General features: G+C 41.2%; 1 protein-coding gene and 1 long non-coding RNA gene across 3 annotated transcripts; one reads left to right on the top strand and one right to left on the bottom strand.

Annotated features, from left to right (window-relative positions):
- Positions 1-1,658: 1,658 nt before the first annotated feature.
- dmrt2b (doublesex and mab-3 related transcription factor 2b) lies at positions 1,659-6,046 on the bottom strand. Of its 2 annotated transcripts, XM_026998810.3 has the most exons (4): positions 5,708-6,046; positions 5,235-5,331; positions 4,171-4,567; positions 1,659-2,785 (listed from the first exon to the last, which is right to left on the bottom strand). In XM_026998810.3, exons 1-4 carry the CDS (start codon positions 6,044-6,046, stop codon positions 2,761-2,763), a joined length of 858 nt encoding a protein of 285 aa, XP_026854611.2. In that variant the 3' UTR covers positions 1,659-2,760. The 2 variants fall into 2 exon arrangements, with proteins under 2 accessions (XP_026854611.2, XP_026854610.2); XM_026998809.3 differs by lacking the exon at positions 1,659-2,785 and having other exon boundaries at positions 3,259-4,567.
- Positions 5,238-7,897, top strand: LOC145658795 (uncharacterized). Its single transcript, XR_014124687.1, has 2 exons — positions 5,238-5,301; positions 5,716-7,897. It is a non-coding gene; the product is annotated as an uncharacterized LOC145658795 (long non-coding RNA).
- The last annotated feature ends 9,915 nt before the right edge of the window (positions 7,898-17,812 follow it).

Below are 17,812 nucleotides of genomic sequence, written 5' to 3' on the forward strand. Positions count from 1 at the left end.
CTGACGCTATATATTGTCACAAATATAAGAATGAGCGGCAGCCCTTAATCCTCCCTCTGCTCTTGTTTTCTATCAGTATTCACAGCATGAATTGTCATGTCTGTAATGGTAATCCAGTTAGAATAAATAGCCCTTAAACATGGTGGTGTTCTTGGCTGGTGTGCAGACCATGCAGCTGGGCTGCATGCTGGCATTCTCTGCTATATCACGCCATCTCGCCTCTCGTAGTTTCTGCCAGCTCAACTCAGCTCAACTCTCTCGCTCTTCCTCTCTCTAAACCATGCTCTCCCCATGCCTCTCACACATTGCTTTTGGCCAATCAGCTGTTATTATTTCAAATTCCCACATCCCTTTGCTCCTTGAGCTTTTATTCAACATCCGTGGAGGTTTATGTGTCAACAACCCCTCTTTTCCTCTTCATGAGCTTGGCCCTGGTACAATCAATCACTCCTAAGAAGGTACCAATATGTTTGTATGACACCTTTACCGAACTGTGACCACATAACACACAGGAGTGGGTAAGCTTTCCAGGACTATGAGGTGTTAAAACTATCCAGTGTCTTACTCAAAGAGGAGAATAACTTACATGCAGGGTAAATACTGCACAGTTATAAAGGGTAGCAAAGACAGCAGTTTTCAGCTGTATGTTATGGCCCACCCTACTGAAGTCATCCAGGATTCTGACCTTCAAACAGTTGGGTATGGGTTATTAAAGTTGTGCTAGATTTAAATTGCTTTACTGCAAAAGACAATTGTCAAAGCTGCCTTTCATGTACATGAATATGCCATGGTACACTAGTAAAGTGTGCGCATATGTTAGAGGTAATACCAGGGGATTGGCCTGTATGCTCACAGCCTCTTTAGTTAGAATCAAGGAAGTCTGTGATTTACTCTGATGGAATGGTAAAAGTGGATACTGGGCTGGGTCGTTCAGCAGAAGGTAACAGTATAGCCACACAGCTGCAACAGTGGGCACAGGTTCCATGTGCCTGAGAGAGTGAGTGTGTGTGTGTGTGTGTGCGTGTGTGTGTGTGTAAGAGAGAGAGAGTATAGTGCATACTGCAGTGGAAAAACCCAAACTCAGGGGAAAGGGAGTGGGAGGAACTTTATGCTCTTTCATTAATTTTTAGAATTCTGTGAAATTTAAATTCACTAGCACTGTCAAAAAAACAACAACACAGCAATTATGGTTTATGCACCCTGACCCTAAAACACCTTTGGTGATGACTAATATGCTCAACTAAATGGGGGGAGGGGGGGGGGGGGATTAAGAAGAATTCAAAGCTCACATTGACACTTTTTTGTTATATTTGATGTTCCCTAAAACTATGTGAGTTAAGAATAACAATTTTACCAAAGTGCCGTAGTATTACAGTGAAAAACATTTAAGATAACCCAACTTTTACAGATGACGAACCAAAAAACCCCAAAAACGCTTACCTTCTTAACTCAAACTGTAACACTTTGTGTCACGGTCATGAGTTATCTGCCATGCAGTAAGTGTCCATGTATTTTGGGCCAATGACACATATAGGAGTTTTTTTATTGGGTGCAACAGGTGAGGGGCAGAAGGCCAATCCACCCTCCCACCCACCCGCGGCTGTGTGTAACCCTAGAGCCTGTTTTGGGGGGACTTGGCCTGCCTGCCAAGGGCAGGGAGTCAATCTGACAGATTCCGCTTGAGTAGGGATCTGGCAGTGGGATCAAAGTAGCCCCTCTGCACCCTGATACTAAACGTTGCTGATATCCTGTCAGGAGAGAGGAGATGCTGATATCTAGATTGCACAAATAAGATGGGGTGACCATGTTAAAAGAAGGTTATGGCGATAAATAAGTCCACCATGAAAGACATACAGGCACATTTTTTCTCCTCCATGGCCTACATAGTGTGTGACTGTGGTCTAGTTAGCAAAGCTGTGCCTCAAATGTGGTGGGCGCTGCTGTTAAAAATGCCACTGAAATGGAAATAAGGAGGAAATGGAGGTGAGGAAGCTGCTGCATCAACTGAGAAGCTGCACAGGAGTTGGGCTCTGTCAAAATGGGGGCAGAACTAATGATGTGGTTATGCCTCTTACCTGCCTCATCAGCATGTCAGTGCTAACTCGATTCAGCAAAGCCCACAGCATGGCTTTAATGAACAGTGTTATAGTAATAAACTGTAGCATAGCAACACAGAATAAGAGCATTTAGGACTCATTTACGTCCTCCATAACCTTGAGAGATCTTTGGGAATCTAAGAGACACTAAAAATTAAACTAATAATGAGCATCTCATTATTGGGCAGAGATGGTATAAGGAGAAATCAAAACAGAAATGGCAATATTATAAAAGGAAAAAAAATCTTCTTTTGTTCCTCACTGTAATCGTTATGATTTGTGTATTTGTATATTTGTGTTTATTTATGCTTAATTTCTTCATTTTACTTCACAGAGACAATAGGCAATTTATTATCAGTGAAAAGCTAATAATGGAAAAGTGAAATTTCATCATCCCATGTCTGGTACCTATGTAGACAAAACACACTGTGAAACAAAATGCTGATATTTCTCTGCTCTGTAGAGATCTCAGGTGAAAAAAGCGCCAAAGGCCATGGAGACTGTGCGACGCTGCGGCTGTACGCTCCCTAGGGAACTCGCTTCGTGTGAAAGCGTCCTGATGCAGGCCCCTATGTGAGCGTTGAGATGCACTTAGATAGGGACACACAAAGAGGCCACAGCACTATCACTCATGTTGACGCCATGCGGTCCCCAGATGTCAAAACTATCTGACTCCTCTATCGGAGAAACTGTAATGAAAGGGAAAAAATGAGAAGAAAAGAAGACGGATATAGATCAGCTGCAGGTTAAACAACCCTGTCCAGGCTCCAGAATGCCACGCTAGAGAAAAAAGAACAATGTTGCCAAGGCAACATTATCAGATGTTCAAGTGCTAGCATATATAGCTGAAGCTTCCACTTCACTGTCCAAAGGTTAAAAAAGTGGAAATGGTTATTTTAAAAGCAAACTTGCTGCAGCTGGAAGAGTGGCCCTTTTCAATTAAACATTAAGTGTGCTTAATATGATACTTGATTGCTGAAGCTGATTAACCCATAAGTAGCCTAATTTAGAAAAGTGCATTGTAAACAAAACTTTTGAAAATGTGAATTATGGCTTTTACATATTCAAATCATTTATATGTTCTTCTACTCCTGCTTATGTAAATACATGGTCTGGGCTGTGTTATATTTTGATACTTTATTACACAATGTTATGCTTTGTTTAGCTAAAGGCCCTTTAATTAGTTTTCTTTAAAACTGTAGGGAGATGGACATGAAAGGACATGAAGATGTGAGATTTATTTAATCAGCCTTAAAATGATGATTCCCATTGCTGATATAGTATGTTTGTGTGTGTGTGTCTGGACATACCCATTACCATCTGGACATATCCATAACAATTTTAGAACCAATTTGAAATTATCCATATGTAAAAAAAAAAAAAAAAAAAAAAAAAGTCAGTGCTGTACAAAATAACATAATCAGGGAAAAAAAAAATGGATAAATGTAAAACTAGAGGCCTCTATATGAACATATGATTTTAGAAAAGGATAAATAATAAATAAATCTAAACAAATTATACTTAATTTGAAATGGTACACAATACATATCCTAACTCAAAAACTACTATCATAAACAAAACAAATCCAGATATTTGCTTATAAAATGTCTGGAGCATAAATTCTTCTGAAATATCAAGGAACATTTTATTCCACCGGAAAATAAAAACAATTCTATGACTTTATAAAAAAGTGTATTCTGCAGAGAATTCACCATGTCATCACATCAGCAAAGCTTCTACAGAGAAGGGTAAGGGCCTCACGTGGGACTCTTTAATGCAGTTCGCTCTAGTGGAACAGTCCTTGTGTGCTAGAGCTTTAGATCTGGGCACCCTACAGCACCTATTTGGCATCTCTGTCTGTGACAGCACCTTTCCCTCAGTCAGAGGAAGACTGCCGTCCAGCGCCGACGCCATGTCCAGCCTGTCAGCACCAGCACTCTTTGGCGTGCTGTTAGATGAGTCAGCCCGCACACTTTCTGACCCGGGCTTTGCTGACTTGATGCCTGTGTTTTTGCTGCAGCAGTGCTGAAAGCCTTGAATTGAGGTCAATGGAAAAGATTCCAAGTGTAAGTACCTCTCGTTGCAGGTCTCCCAGCCTTCTGCTGCCCGAAGAAGACAGCTCTTTGCGAGAGAGTCCGTGTGACGGGGTTCTGAAGTCCTGAGTGGGAACTCGTGGGGGTGGCAGTGGAGGTTGCACTCATACAGCAGTGGGCCGTACTTGTACACGGGCATGTAGCTGGGCAGGCTGGCGTCCGACAGCGGGTACAGCCATGCAGAGGAAGCAGGCAAGGCAGCAGCCTGAAGGAGCATGACTCCGGGTAGTTCCTCCATCTCTCTCTGCCTCAGCTCTCTCTCCAGCATCACACTCTCCAGCTCTTTGTCAGCGAAGGCTCTCCTCTTCCTCATCCTCACGCTAAGCGAAGGGAAATGGAGTTTCTTTGGCCAGTCGTCTAGCGTGTTCGGTTTATAGCCTATGGCATGAAGAAAGCATCGACCTCACTTAACACACGTTCATGAGAATAATCTTCCAGAGAATAATATTCTAGAAATAACATTTGTACAGTCTAAACTGTGTATTAATGCCTCCATTAATGTTTGTATTAATTTGCAAGCTTATTTTTTTTTCAGCATGAATAGGCACCACATACAGTCTTATTTTAATAATCTATCAATTTATCATTTGAAACCAGATTGTAATTTACCAGTACAGTAATTTATTTGTCACCAAACTCTATAGAACATGAATATAACAATCTGAAAATGTTTATTTTGTTTTCCCAATACATTTAACCATCTGAGAAACATTTTGTACACATCCAAATATCTTGCAATAAAATATTGTGCAGTTAAATGATCAGTCTAACAAACAAAGCCATTACCTATATTAAAACTTTAAACTACCTTTCAAACACTGACACTGAAGAAAGCATATCTGAGAAGTTTAAAATCCAAAGCCATTACATGATTCCACTCTGCTGCAATTCCTACCTTCATTTGCATAATTTTAATTATCTTAAACAAACACAAACAAATCTATTCCAGGCAGAGGGATCTGTAGCATAATGGCTGAACTAATCCAGGTTCTTCCAATATGGCCTGAGAGATGACTTAATGAGATGCATATTCATTAAACCTTACCCTCTAGTATACTCTTTGCCAGCAGACTAGGCTCTCTGGTATAACGTTGGTAAGCTGCACGTCTGAGGTAAGAAGCATTCCGCTGATTTTTCTTACCCTGTTAAAGAAATAAAACAACTCTGAATTCTTCGTGTTTACTATTTCTGAAATATTTGTGATCATTTTGGTGGAGCTATTGCTTGATGATTATGTAAAATTAAAGTATTTTAGATCATGAACACTATATTCGTAAAAAGTGTTTAAAATGTGTAGATTTCTATTAATGTTTATGCGACATAATGCAGTAAGAGCTATCTGAACCAAAATAAAAGCGTTATAAAAAATCGTTTAAAATTTTTATTCATATATATATATATATATATATATATATATATATATATATATATATATATATATATATATATATATATATATATATATATTTGAGCTTCTGTCAGCGGCGTTGACGGTTTGTGACACTTGCCCTCGCTCACCTCGGTAGCCTGCTGCCTCCGGAGGGCAACTTGCGCAGCCATCACTCGTTGTCTCTCCACGACGAGGAGACAGTTCGCGCACTGACAGTCCCGCCAGCGGCAGAAGCGCTTGTGGCCTTTGAGACACGACACGACGCCGTGATTCCGACAGCGAGCGCACTTTGGACTCCGGCTTAGCCTGCGCTGAGGCTGCGCTTCCGTCGTCATCTTCGCTTCCCTCTCGCTTCGACTGCCGCGTCCGTCCACGCTCTCCACGTCAATCTCCTCATCGTATTCGCCTTTGAGGGAATCGAGGTCGGCCAACTCCAGCTGGAAGTCTACTTCAAGTTTAGTGGACATCTATAAACAACCCTTTCCAACTTTGTGCTGTTGTACACTCGTGTATTGTCAAGTTTATTTTCATGTAGCCTAAACTCTAAAATACTGGGCTCTGTGCTGACATGATGTTGTGATCCCCGCAGAATCTATGAGCGCACCAGACTTGAGAAATGTTATGTCACTGAGCTTTTTTGAAGTGCTAGAGATGTCTATACAGGAATGTAGACTTTTACCTACGACGCGACAGCTGAAGAAAATTTTGAAGGAGAAGTTTGCGCTCATCTTACTCATCTCTCCGTATTTAAGCAGCGTGGTTAAGTTGATGTGGACGTCACAGAGTTTGGGGTGATCAAAACAAACTCCTCCTCTCAACTTCTCTTGCTGATTTACTGTGTTCTTGAAAAAGATTTACTCGAACTCTTGTTTGTCCTTTCATAATAATCACGTCTTGTTAGTGTATGTATTTTAGGTATAGAGAAAGATAATGAGAAAGCATTTTAAATTTGTAACATCAAACATGTCCCTTCAATAATTTTAAAAAACGTTCAAAAAGAAAAGATTAATAATAACAGTATTTCCATTGGAAACCTTTTGTCTGCAATATGCTAAATATTTTACCCATTTAATCTTGACTGGACATTAAATGAGTAAAATGTCAGAGTGGACATTAATTGAGTTTTCCAGTATTAGTATGAAAATTGAATTTAATTAATTTAACATGGACATAGCGTCTGGATCATGTTTTTAATAAGATAGGATGCGCTTGAATGTAATTCTGAGATTTTTTTAACACGTTTAACATGCTCAATTCCCAGAGTACACACTTTATGAAATATACATATTACAGGAACAATGGGGGAATAGGCCTGCAGATTTTTGTGACCAACGTAACCCTGCTCTTTCTAGGCAAGTAAGCTACCCAGAGATAGAAAACATTTTAATTGCTAGTGGTGACTGCCAAACCACCAGAGCACAATTAATTAATATAATGCCAACTCATTAAATAAAAGCTTGGGGAGTTGCTCTGGTGTAGAACCAAGTGAGTGTAGCCACCATGTGGATGGTCTTTGTACTGTCACACACTGCTGGATCTGGAAAATGTTACCTTAGGTGCCCCTCTATGCTACAGACACTCATAATCATGACAGTCCATGTATAGCGTGCCACAGGAACCTTTGTATTTTTCCTTCTCTACTGTTTGTTTGTTTTTTTTTTCCTCAAAATAGTCTACTTTTATCATTATTTCTTTATCATTATTTTTAGGTCAAACTAGCTGCTTATTTATCTATTGCTTTTTATTTACAGACTGTATAACAATAACAATAGCTGTACTTACTTATCAAAATTCTATGTTAGCAAAGAAAATATCCCTAAATAAATATAAAAAATTAATAAAAAGAAGTAGAAAAATGTGTTAACAATCACCATGGAGTCAAAGTTAAAGTTTAGTTTTCTCCACATTTTGAAAGTGCTTAGAGTTGACTTTCAGCCTGACACTGGGCAGTGTCAAACATTCAAAAGGAAAATACAACAACTGATCTCGCAGGTGCTGCATCTGAGCCACACTGGAGTTTGCCTTCAGACAGCTTTAAGACATGGGCATTTCCTTTTAATCATTGCTGTGTATTTTGTTGTTTTGTTTGCCCAATGTTTGCCCAGGAAGGGCTAAGGCCACACAACCCTCTTCTGAAGTGTAAGAGACATACACAAAGTTTCCTTTTACACAGCTTTTAACTACTTGTTATATTTTACTGAGAATTTTAAAGTACTGAAGGGAGATAATTATTCCATTGACTGTGGTAATTCCAGTATCTTTCACTGCTTTCCACTCCACGTTTTCAATAAAACAATTAAATTTAATTTGAAAGTGTTATTTTCCTTAAGGGCCATTTATTTTAAGAGGATAGCATTGCATACATCACTACACAATACCCACAGTTACAAGAGACAATTGTCAAAAGACAATATGACATTGAGGGTAACCATAATGTCATAAAGACCTAATGAGTGAATAATACAAAGAATGAAAAATACAAATAAATAATCCTCATAAATAAAATGGAGTTAGATGTGAGTGAAAGTCGCAAGTCACAAAAGATCTACTTCTCAAGTATATTAATCCCAGTCATGTTTTCAAAGCATGCGGGTGGGGTTCTCAGTAGGACTAACATGACAAGTGAAGCAGTGCATCAGTGGAAATGGAGACAACCTTAATGCAAATGCATAATAGCATATGTGTGTGTGTGTGTGTGTGTGTGTGTGTGTGTGTGTGTGTGTGTGTGTGTGTGTGTGTGTGTGTGTAAAGAGTAGGTGTGCTCTGGAACTGGCCCTTCAAAAGTCTGTTATAGAGAACGCTATGGCAATGCATACATGTACACATGTGCATCCTGCTGCATGTTCAGGAAATATGCTTGATGACCTGGAGAGAATTCCCTGCACTACAGTTCACTCCTCCATGGGCCATTTGAGATGACTTATCCTGCAGTTTAATGATCTCTTTAATTCAGGTTTGTGGGATCTTAGTCTTCTCTCACCCCATGAGCTCACACTTAAAGGAAGGTGACAGGTAAAGATCCTCAACAGGGAAGTTCAAGAGCCTTAAAACCTCACAAAATGTTACTTTGATGTTGGATGTATTTGTAAGACAGAGGTATACTCTGCTGCTGCATTTCAGGGTTAAATGATCACATTTAATTGGAAGTGGTTGTTGCAGACCATATAACACATTAAGCATTAAGCCTAGCACACTGGCAACACTGATGTGCAATAGGGGAGGAATCTCCTGTTTCTACTCATTTAGAACTGCTAACTCTAAACTGCAGATAATGAAGCCACTGAAACTCTATCATCATCCATGTTTTACCAGCTATAGCACCCTGGTAGGACTTCACTTGAATCCAATAATACACATATATACTGGAAAATAGAACACTAGTGTGCTGGTTAACCCACCCCAAATGGAAGCATATGGAAGTAATTATTATCAGACCTCTCCTGGGAAATCTATTTGCAATCTCGATAACAGTATTTCATCATTCTCACAGTCACACCTGCTGCAAAGTTGGAGCGCGCGGGTGTTAGGGTGACAGAGAGAGTGGGAAAAACAGAGATAGACAGAGACCATGCCCCAAAATTCCACCCGTGTTAGATTTGTGTATCAGCAGGACTACCGTTTTCTGTTGAATTCTGCACAGGTTAATGAGATCTACTAAATAATGCAGAGACAGCACTGCCCCCATGTGCCTCAAATAAGAACATTTTGTGGTTGGTCTTTGTTTCCTCTCACTGATGGCTTCATTATAGGAATAAAAGAAACTATTGAAGAATTTCACATTTACTACAGATTCCATTTTCTCAGAATGACAACAGTCTTTCAGTAGTCCCTGATCTTGCCTGAATTAGGGCACAAAGAGTGCTGAGGCAATAATAGTAGAAAATAAAACACTGAATGATCAGAGCTCAGATTCCACAGCAGTGCCCATGTGGGAACTCTTCTCTAGCTGGTGGGACAGTGAGTAGTACACGAATGTTTTGCATTGCAGAACACATTGTTATTGCCAAGCATGATTATTCAAAAGGACTGGAATAGGCTGACAGAATTAAACAGCCTTAATGCAGTTTTATTCAAACCAGATGCATAAACAAAAACTGATAAAGATAATTGCTGTTGCACATCCTAAATATTCTGCAGTGATTTCCCCAGAATGTCAAATATGTTCCTTCAGAGCTTTTTTTAAATATCATTTAGCAGACATTTTAAGACAGAGAGGCAGCCAATTAACAGATGAATTAATATTTATGCATTTTATCCAAGCAAGTGCTAAATATAGACCTGGGAGACCACTTAGGGTGAACACATGCTAATTGTCCCCCCCCCCCACTATCTCCTTCCGTTCTTCTCTCTCATTCTGTGCTTCCAACATCTCTCAGTACTGAGGAGCACTGAATGGATTTGACAGCAGGGCAGAACCTATGGAAAACACTGATGAAAAGTACATTATAAATGCTCTTACGCTTCACTGTTTCCCCATTAAATCTACTTATGAATCAAATTAACTTTCCCTCCCTCTCTCTCGCTCTCCCCATACTGAAGTGTATGCCCTGCCAAAATGGAACGGGCTATATAATATAATGAGTAAATGGATCTGTATATGTGCATGGAATATGCACACAATTATCACAAATTTAACTGTAAATTTTAGTTTCAAGGTATGACATTAACTGGGAAACTGCTTCTGATACATTAGCTTGCTCTCTTTGCATTAACATCAGCTAAAACAAGAATAAGCAATACTCTCTCCAGTTTATTTTCCTAATTGTTTGTAAAAGCAACATGTTTTCCATATACATGACATAAGTCATTATTGTTGCATATTGCTCATAAGAGAAAATGGTTTACAGTTAATGTATAAAAGGTGGGATATTATGTTCTTTAAGTTAACCACAAAACCTTTTCAAAAAAATCACTCCTGTAGAAGCAAGTACAATATGTTTATTAAACAATGCATGAGCAAGTAGATTAGATTAGAGTGCGAGATTTCATTATCTATTAATTAGAGGGGGAGAATTCATTATCTTCCTAAGTGTGGTACATAATCACCACAACACTACAATTCTACATTCTACATTACTAGGCATGTTAAAATTGTTGCCATATGAGTGATTGCGTGATAATGGCGCAAACTCAGCCATTTTCTAAGTGAGGTATTGACAGTGGAGGGAAGGACCAGGATGGAGAAGACTTCATGGTGTGTTTAAACAACCTCAGGTGTCTGGTCCTCACACTAAAGCCAGTATCCACGCTCAGTACTAAATCCCACTCCTCTCCCTTTCAGGGTGAAAACAGGCAAGTGTGCGGTGGGCTCTGTGTAGCGGACTCCATGCAGTGGGCTCTGTGCATGTCCTCAGCATGTCTTTTACACTACAGAGTAGTGTGGCATTTAGGTAGAGGCTAAGTAGAGGCAACCTATCAACTGCTTAGATTAATTTGTGAAGTTCAAACAGCAAGAGTTTGAAAAACCAGGAAAATCATAAAGATGACAAAGATTAAATACCCAAAGGAAAACAAATGTTTGCCTTTTGTGCTAAGGCCATTTAAATGGGAAAAAAAAAAGAAAAAAGAAAACCTCATTGCAGCACCGACACGCCATTGTCTTTCTCCCTCATATAATACCATTGAGATCTGTACTCTTACCCCAATCAAAATAAAACAAGTTAGAAGCCTGACACATAAAGAAAATTAGCCTTCATCTGTGATATTATATGTGACCACCCATTGGATCTTCTCAAAGAGACAAGAGTCATGTTGTTAGTTCCTCTCTGATTCGATGCAGTGTGTCTCCTGTTGAATACCTGAGTGCCCATCAGGCTCTCACTTCACTGCAGAACTGCCCTAGAGGCCCTTGACCCATCAGCCTGCTGTAATCTGCAGAACTGTGTCAGGCTATTAAGGTTTTTCATCTTTAATGGGACTCAGTGGCCGAGCCTCTGAAACTTTCCTATCTCTGTGATGAGGACTAGAGTGTCAGCTTGACTTTTTTCAGAGATTTCTGCTTTGAAAGGTCTGTAATTCTGTCTGGCTAGGAACTGTGTTCAAAGGTTGACTTTTTGACGTTTAGGCACAGTAGTTAGGACAGTTCACAATACTCCACATGCAGAGTTCATTCTTTTGGAGGTTTTTGGTATTCAAGTCCAGCTAATGATCAGAGAAGCAGCTGTGGTAAAGGATGACAGTGACCTCTGGTCTTCAGAGGGAGGCCTTACACCCAGATCTCTGTGTTTCCTGGTGATGATTTTTTTCTCCATCTTTTCCACTCTGCTTTACTGTCGGCCTTCATCTGCCTCACCCTGGCTCAGCTTGCTTCTCCCTTCCCCTCTACGAGTTTGTTTTTTCTCTCTTTGTCACACTTGCTTTTGCATCTTTGACAGTTCATATGTAGTTTTAATAACCAGTTCCCATCTAACTGTCCCTGCCCGCTGTTATCTATGCTTATTTTCCTGTGCTGTTATTCAGTAATATGTCATACATCAAAGACTCTAAATTTTAAAAGGCATCAAACAATAAGTTAATAGTAATATTGTTACTAGCTAGCTATTGACACACCTTCTTTATTTGTTTGCCATTTTGACTTTTTAACACTTGACCAATCACAAACAATTCTCTTAACAGTAATGAGTGATGATTTAATGTTATATTGCAGTTTAACAGAAACAATTTTGAGAGTGCAGGGTAAAGCGCTGGACAAAAAAAACAAAAATCTGTGCGAAATATCTATCTAATAATTTTTATGTTTAGGTGGGTTAACAGCCTATCTACTACATGTCAAAATATATGCTTTTGTCTGGTAATCTTTCTAAGATTGCACTGGTGTCTGCTGTAAAAATGTCAGACACCTGATTCAGTGATGCATTTACCAGCTTTAACATCATCTCATATGATGGGATTCAGTCATAGCCAGTTTACCAGGAGGGTTCCCACACTATGGGAGGTCAAGTCACTGTGTCATTTTGAGTCAAATGTCTTTTGTTAGAATTGTTTGCTTTACAGCATAACCTCCGAGTAATTGTGCATTGATGACATTAGAAGCACAGGCTATTTACAGGCCCTGCAATTTACAGGCCCTGCAAAACACCACGCCTGTATATATGGTATTACCCAACCTCCCTCGCAGATGACCTTTCATTACACATAGACTACAATGCACCATGGGACATATATGATGCAATATAACTGTCCTCTCTCCCAGAAGAATTGGAGAATTTCTCTATCTATCTATCTATCTATCTATCTATCTATCTATCTATCTATCTATCTATCTATCTATCTATCTATCTATCTATCTATCTATCTATCTATCTATCTATCTATCTATCTATCTATCTATCTATCTAATCTTGATTATATGCCATAGCTCTAGTTTCCTCCAGGCACTTCATTGCATGTCCTCTGTACTCTGATGCATCCATGATGCAATTTTTTTCCCCATGAAACTACCTTCCTGTCAAAAAATCCTCCTCTCTCATCCACATGCCTGCACATGTGCACATGCATGTGCACATACGTACTGACATACACACAGTGTCTATTTTCCGAACCCAAAAATATTCAACCTAGTTCATATATTTACCACCAAAATACCAACCTTTTTTAAATGCAAAATACATCAGCAGTGATATTCTCCCAGTATTTAGGTATAGTACCTGTACTGTAAGTATACTGTTAATCTAGAGCAGTGTGTCTGCATTCCTCAGTTTAATGTAGTGTTAAAGATCTCCTAGAGTCCTTGAAGCCCCTGAGAGAAGCTGTCCAGTGTGATTAGAAGCTACACAGTGATGCCTGTCCTCCGATGCGATCTTTCTTTTTAAATTGAAGCTCACTGAGAGAGTAGACTACAGATCCAGGTAGTAGGATACATTACACTGTCATTTTGAGCCTAATTTGTGACACCCAGTCAAAAGTACCATGTAGCCAACACCAGAACACCAGGGTTAATTGCTAGTTAGAAACCCCGTCAGTCAGTGGATCTGTAGCAAAGACTGCTCTAGCTCAGCCAGGGCTGCACTTCCATTTGTGCCAGACTGTCTGGTACAGCTACTGTGCTTTTACCTGGCCAATCAGGAGGCTACCCCTAACATCACATGACTCATTCAAAGTCACGACGCAGTTTACAGCAAAACCCTGTGGTTGGTATTGCCTAATGAGTTCATCTCATGCATCGTGCACCTTGTTAGTAAATGAGAGCCCATCTCTAATAACACCTGGCTACCAACATCCTCCAACTCCATTATGCCAGCCAGTTGTGGGGGGTTAATGTGGTGTCAGAGACAGGAGCAGGAGGAGAAGGAGAGCGAGGGGATGGAGGAGTCTGTGGGAAAGGCAGTGCTGGCACAAATCAAAGCAGATGACCCCAATCAGGTGCAAAAGCTGTGGAAAAAATCAGCTACTCGCAGCCTTGTTGGAGTGCCATGCCATGCCTACCCTTCGTGCCTCATAGCAAAGATGCCCGATAACCCTGCTGTGTGCTGATCTGCTCCAGCAAGGGTGCACTGGAGCATTGATAGTTTCTCTGTAATGTAGGTGCTATGGATATAGTGCTCCTTTCAGAGAAGGAGTAGTGAACTATAGTAATGATAGCCTCATCCTATGCCTTATAGACAAGTCAGCAGTGAATAGTATTAACATCTCTGAATAAATATCCAGTGAGCATCAGTGAACAAGCTCATTTCCCAGTGCCCATGCTGATGCGCTGTTCTGCAGCCCTTCCCCTAAGGGGCTTAGTGAGAGGCAGTGGGGTTTAGAGACAATGACTCATTGGAATGACATCAGTGGCCATTTCAGCAGACCTTTAAAAGTCTTGCAGACAGAGGAGCAATCCCCGATTTAATGAGTGAGCTGCTGGCTGGTGCACAGTCAGCCAGGCCCATTCACAACTATGAATGAAGACGTGAGGTCATGGGTGGGGATGAGTCAGCTCCTCCCATGGTCGGTCATAAAGGAATGTGATATATCCCAAACATATTTACAGCTCTTGCAAGTAACTGTTGGGAAAAACAATTGATGGCTTTTGAGAGTAAGGTTAATTAAAATGATCCAGTTTTGTAATCGCCCCAACCATTCTATTTTAGAGGGGTTCTGCATAACAGTCTACTCATGACTGACCATTGTGCTAACATATTTCTTCAGAAAAATGGTTAATAAACAGTCTTTGAATTTGTATCTGGTGTGTATTTGAGTAAAGTTTCTATGAAACTGTAGTTCCAAGCAACAGTATTATATCAATAAACAGAGCATAATCTTGTACCAAGTTAAAAAGAACTGTAAAAAAGGAGTGATCTCAATTAATCTCTAAACCTATTATGACTGGTATCTGAGTTGTTCTTTCAAACTTTTGCTTATGTAAAAGTTTGGAGTGTCACATTTTCTCTTATTCGGGTAATTTCCAACAGAGCAGTGCTTGACTAAAGGTTTCCAGAGACTTTTATCACTGCTTATACAAGGGGATGCATAAAGTGTTGTAGTTTGCCCTCTTGACTAGTGCAGAAGCCCTTATGCCTCCATTACTGTGAAAAGGTTGTACATGTCATAATATGAATGCCCTCCAACAGCTGCAGCTACCGGTTCTGCTTTCTCTCTTCACACTTATCCTCTGTAAATGCCAAAGAAGTAGAACAGAACAATGTGCTTGATGGCCTGCCTCAATCACCATTCACATCAGACAGAAGTAACACACACACACACACACACACACACACACACACACACACACACACAAACAGCAAGTCTTAAAGATGATCCTGGGAGATTACTGTTTCACTTCAGTCATTATACAGTATGAGCCAGTATTTATCATTTCCAAGTCATAAGCAAGACAGTTATAAGCATGCCTGTCACTGCTTTCCTCATCCACATAGCTTGTATGACTGTGCCCAATGATTTTATGTATTTTCGTTACACTGATGTCTGGCTAAACAACTGGTAGACCTGTGCTGTGGAAGGGCGACAGGGTTAAGCTGCAATACTTTCTTGCCCAAATAAACAACAGTCTAGGTGCTGATAATAAATGTCCTCAGGCATATCACATCTAACAGTAACAAAGTCATTGGCTTTTGCCCATTGATCACAGTCAAAGACAATCTATTATTATGCACTGAAATAATAGATTTCTTTAAAGGAAGCCATCCCTCACTGCATGTGTAATTGAACTGTCCTTATTTGTCTTTGAAATTGTTTAAGCGTTGTCTTTGATAATGTTTGTGTCTTTGAGAGTGTTTAAGCATTGTCTTTGAGAATGTTTGTGTCTTTGAGAGTGTTTAAGCGTTGTCTTTGAGAGTCTTGAAGTGTTGTCTTTAAGAGTGTTTAATCATTGTCTTTGTTCACAGCATTCCCATTTGCCCTTGCCAAATCCAAAATTGTGGAAGTTAGTTGATACGGGTTTACGGAGTGAGTTTACGGAGGCAGTAGTAGGGTTTATTGGGAAACTGGTGGATGACACGATTCCAAGAATCACCATCAAGAAGTTTGCCAACCAGAAGCCCTGGGTGGACAAAACCATCTGCGAGGCCCTGAACTCTTGCACTGCTGCCTACAACGCGGGGATCATCGGCGGGAACATGGAGGAGTACAAGTCTGTGGCATACAGAGTGGGCAGGGCGGTGAGGGACGCGAAGCGGCGCTACGGGAGGAAACTAGAGACACAGTTCCAGTAGAGTGGCTCTAGATCCCTGTGGAAGGGACTACGGAAGATCACAGACTACAGGAGCCCACCCTCCAGACTGATGAGTGCGGATGAGTCTCTGGTGAACAAGCTGAATACATTCTTCACTCGCTTCGAGGCTACATCTAGCAGCGCTAATGCTAGCAGCGCTAATGCTAGCAGTGCTAATGGTACTATCGGCGCAGCCAACGGTGCATGCGCAGAGCCCACCATAGAACAGCGCCCTCTCATCATCATGGTGAGTGGTGTGAGGAGAGTGTTTAAAAGGGTGAATACCAGGAAGGGGGTGGGACCAGACGGTATCTTCCAGAGGGTCCTCAAAGCCTGCGCCGATCAGCTAGCCCGGTATTCATCGACATCTTCAATCTCTCACTGACGCTCGGTATCGTCCCGTCCAGCTTCAAGCGATCCACCATCGTCCCCGTCCCGAAGAAACCTCGACCCTCCGACCTCAATGACTACCGCCCTGTTGCCCTCACATCAGTCGTGATGAAGTGTTTTGAAAAGCTAGTCAGAGACTTCATCACATCTTCACTGCCAGCCTCCATGGACCCACTGCAGTTTGCATACCGCCACAACCGCTCCACTGATGATGCAATTGCACATCTGCTCCACACCACACTGACCCACCTGGACAAAGGGAGGGGTAATTATGTTAAAATGCTGTTTGTCGACTACAGTTCAGCATTTAACACTATCATCCCCTCCCTACTCACTACTAAGTTGGAGGATCTAGGACTACATACATCCCTGTGCGACTGGATCTCCAACTTCCTAACAGACAGACCACAATCAGTACGGGTGGGCAACTGTGCCTCATCCACCCTCACCCTCAGCACTGGAGCTCCTCAGGGTTGTGTCCTAAGCCCCCTGCTCTACTCACTGTACACCTACGACTGCACAGCCACCTCCAGCTCCACCATCATTGTCAAGTTTGCTGACGACACCGTTGTCATGGGCCTGATCTCGGACAACCATGAGAGGGCCTACCTGGAGGAGATTAAGCACAAGGAAAACTGGTGCCAGGAAAATAATCTCCTCCTAAACGTCAGTAAAACAAAGGAGCTGATTGTGGATTGCAGCAAGAAGCAGGAGTGGCACTACCAACCTGTGAGGATCAGTGGAACCACGGTGGAGAGAGTAGATAGTTTCAGGTACCTTGGTGTTCACATCTCGCAGGACCTGTCATGGTCCCTCCATACCAACTCCCTGGCAAAGAAGGCTCGTCAGCGTCTTTACCACCTCATACGCCTAAGAGACTTCAGACTGCCCTCCAAGGTACTGCGGAACTTCTACACCTGCACTATCGAGAGCATCCTCACGGGGAACATCACAGTCTGGTTTGGGAATAGCACCAAGCAGGACAGACAAGCACTCCAAAGGGTGGTGTGTTCAGCAGAGCGCATCACTCACATGGAACTTCCTGACCTGCAGACCATCTACTACAAGCGGTGCCAGACCAAGGCCAGGAGGATTGTGAAGGACCCCACCCATCCCAACAATAGGCTCTTCTCTCTGTTGAGGTCAGGGAAGTGCTTTCTCTCCCTGAAGACCAAGACAGAGAGACTGAAGA

The sequence above is a fragment of the Electrophorus electricus genome, chromosome 7, assembly GCF_041902795.1.
Source record: "Electrophorus electricus isolate QZ-2024a chromosome 7, ASM4190279v1, whole genome shotgun sequence".
NCBI lineage: Eukaryota > Metazoa > Chordata > Actinopteri > Gymnotiformes > Gymnotidae > Electrophorus > Electrophorus electricus.